Source organism: Squalius cephalus, assembly GCF_949319135.1.
Source record: "Squalius cephalus genome assembly, chromosome: 4".
NCBI classification, from domain to species: Eukaryota; Metazoa; Chordata; class Actinopteri; order Cypriniformes; family Leuciscidae; genus Squalius; species Squalius cephalus.
This window is the reverse complement of record NC_137125.1, coordinates 54739402-54741901: the sequence shown is the minus strand read 5'-3', so window position 1 is coordinate 54741901 and position 2500 is coordinate 54739402. Positions and strand designations below refer to the sequence as shown.

The 2500-nt window shown below is 39.4% G+C and overlaps 3 protein-coding genes and 1 long non-coding RNA gene across 5 annotated transcripts in view; 3 read left to right on the top strand and 1 right to left on the bottom strand.

Moving 5' to 3' along the window:
* Positions 1–656, top strand: part of agbl5 (AGBL carboxypeptidase 5) — a 20219-nt gene extending 19563 nt beyond the window's left edge. Inside the window, exons 15-16 of the mRNA XM_079870133.1 lie at positions 1–39; positions 330–656. The exon at positions 1–39 is cut by the window's left edge and continues 43 nt beyond it. Of these exons, the coding sequence (XP_079726259.1) occupies positions 1–39; positions 330–345 (55 nt within the window). The 3' untranslated portion in view covers positions 346–656. The remainder of the gene's footprint in view (positions 40–329) is intronic.
* The window catches only part of LOC307158029, a 399912-nt gene that overhangs the window by 319166 nt on the left and 78246 nt on the right, over positions 1–2500 (top strand). The gene's annotated exons all lie outside the window — the stretch shown is intronic.
* Positions 713–2054, bottom strand: ost4 (oligosaccharyltransferase complex subunit 4 (non-catalytic)). 2 transcript variants are annotated; one of them, XM_079870158.1, is made up of 3 exons: positions 1940–2054; positions 902–1024; positions 713–817 (listed from the first exon to the last, which is right to left on the bottom strand). In XM_079870158.1, exons 1-2 carry the CDS (start codon positions 2039–2041, stop codon positions 911–913), a joined length of 216 nt encoding a protein of 71 aa, XP_079726284.1. In that variant the 5' UTR covers positions 2042–2054; the 3' UTR covers positions 713–817; positions 902–910. The 2 variants fall into 2 exon arrangements, with proteins under 2 accessions (XP_079726284.1, XP_079726285.1); XM_079870159.1 differs by lacking the exon at positions 1940–2054 and having other exon boundaries at positions 902–1028.
* The window catches only part of gen1 (GEN1 Holliday junction 5' flap endonuclease), an 18435-nt gene continuing 18159 nt past the window's right edge, over positions 2225–2500 (top strand). The window contains exon 1 of the mRNA XM_079870135.1: positions 2225–2384. The gene's annotated coding sequence lies outside the window, so the exon portion shown is untranslated. The remainder of the gene's footprint in view (positions 2385–2500) is intronic.

The window sequence follows — 2500 nt, the reverse complement described above, 5'->3', positions numbered from 1 at the left end:
TCTGCTGAAGAGCTCTGGAGACGCTAAACACACAAACAGGTAACACACACACACACACGATACACACACAGTCCTGAAGGGAAAGGTTTACAAAGTTCCAGGCTCTACTAGAACAGGTTTTCCTGCTTGAATGTTGATTATTCTCCTCATATTCTCCATTGTTGCGGCTCCTCTCTTCCCAGTCTGTCAGTAATGCTCTGTTTACTTCCTGTCTCTATGAAGCCCCTCCTTCTGAAAAGCACACTGTGCTCTGATTGGTCGGCTGGAGCAGTGTGTTGTGATCGGTCATTCCCGTGTGCATGAACACTTTAATACTTTCATCTCAACAGATCTTTGCCGACCTGAGCATCTCTGAAGGGTCATCAGAAGCTCCTCATGTTTAACGGTGGCTGAGATGTGGTGCTTTCCCAGCATTCAGCAGTGCTGCAGCTGTTTTAACCGTCCATAAACACAAACACTGCACATGTGTTGTGTTTCTAAGGAAACCCTTTTTAAGTGTGTGTGGCTTCGTTTTGTAATTGACAAATGATGATTTTATTTTGCATAGGATTGTGTTGCTTCTCACAGTTCAGAAACCTGATCAACCTCAGTGTGGGATACTGAGCATTAATGCATTTCTCTGTGAACTCTAGAAAGCAATAAACTTAGATGTGTATTTACGAAAGAAACGCAGACTTCGTTATTCTCATCAGGAAAAACACACACACACAAATCCTCTCGCACTTTGACAATTTATTCCCATGATTTCCATACAAAACGCAGATTTACAGGCTGGATCATCCTCCGGTTCTCCTCGTTCTCCGGGGCCTTTCACATCCTGCAAGAGCAAACGTCAGTCTCCCATCAGACATGATCAGGTGTGTGTGTGTGTGTGTGTGTGTGTGTGTGTGTGTGTGCTCACCTCTCAGGCTCACTCCAGTTTCTTCGGGTTGTTCACCGCCACATAGTGATACAGAACCACCAGCAGGAACAGCGAGACGCCCAGCATGTTGGCGAATATGGCCAGCTGTACGTCAGTCACCATCTCGCTGAAACACAACATGCCTTACGTTACACACCACTGTGCTACTGTACTATGGTATTACCTTCATTAGAGCATCAGGTATAGCACAATAGAGCTGCCCACTTTTTCTAGAAGTTATTTTTTCCATTCATTTCTCCCAAAAAAATCAGCTACGAGGTGAATCACAACACTACAAACTTTGACTTGAAGCAAAAAAAGTATTTAAAAAAAAAAATTCAGATTTAACGGCTTTAATGAGGGAAAGAACTACAATCCCATGAAGCATCGCGAACAACAATCAAATTACGAACGATGTATAAATATAAAACTACTGTTGGTTATATCTATATAAGCCATATATTTTACATTTATTGCACATATACATACAAATGTCTAAGTATTTTGAGAGCGTTGGGAGATTTAAATGCGTTGTCGGAGTGGGCGGGGCTGTTTTGGAGCGTGTTGCTTTTTTCGACTCTCTGATTGGTGTGATTTTCTGTACAGCATCATGGGTAATGTAGTTTTTCCACAGGGAATTCTGTTAAATACGATTTTTTTTTTTTTTAAATAAGCTGAAATAATGCGGGCTGATGTCTTTAGCAGAAGCAAATACCATCGAATAACAAAATGAATGAGTTTTTACTACTTGAACTCGACTGCTAAACACTAGTATAACTATGAAGGGAAAAATATGTATAATTTAAAAAAAAAAATTGCAACCGCATGTACGTTATAGTGCAATTTCGGTGCCGAAAGATTACATACTGATTTATAATGATAATGAAATGGTATTTAAAAGACATCGCATGAATATTTTCCTGAAGTGCAACACACAACATGACCGTCATATTATGATCAAGCGACGTGAGAATCAAAACTGCTGCTCGTGTAACTGATGCTTTAACATATTATAGTTTAATCTACAGTATTACTCACATTTATTGTGTTGTTTGTGAGATGTTTATGATGAATCAATCTGCCCGCAGCTCGAGAGTTCCTGCGCTGCTGAATTCCGGGATTGAGACACGTCACGTACATACGGGTCTCTGAAGACGTCACATCCTGAATAAATCACTGAAAATTCAATTATTTCTTTTTTATCTCTCTTCTTTAACAGTAATCAATCTTAAAGAATGAATGTTTGTGGTTTTTTATGAATAAATAAAAAGTAAAATAACTGTACATTTTAAAACCACAGTGAGCGCGTGTTCAGAGTGCTTCTCCTCCTGACCGCTAGAGGCGCTGATGGGGTTCCTGATGCGCGAGTAGGCGCGAGTTCAAATATTCAAACTGGAGGCTTGACACAACAAAAACATCTTCAAAACAACAGATTAAACATATAAACATCACTCCTTCATACATTAAGATACATATAACATATGTAAGTAACAATCGCTCCTTATAAATTGTAGCGCTGGGATGTCAGAGTTGACATTATTTTGTGTTTTGTTAATCTGAATAGTGGATACTTGTACTTTAATATGTTGGAGTGCATAG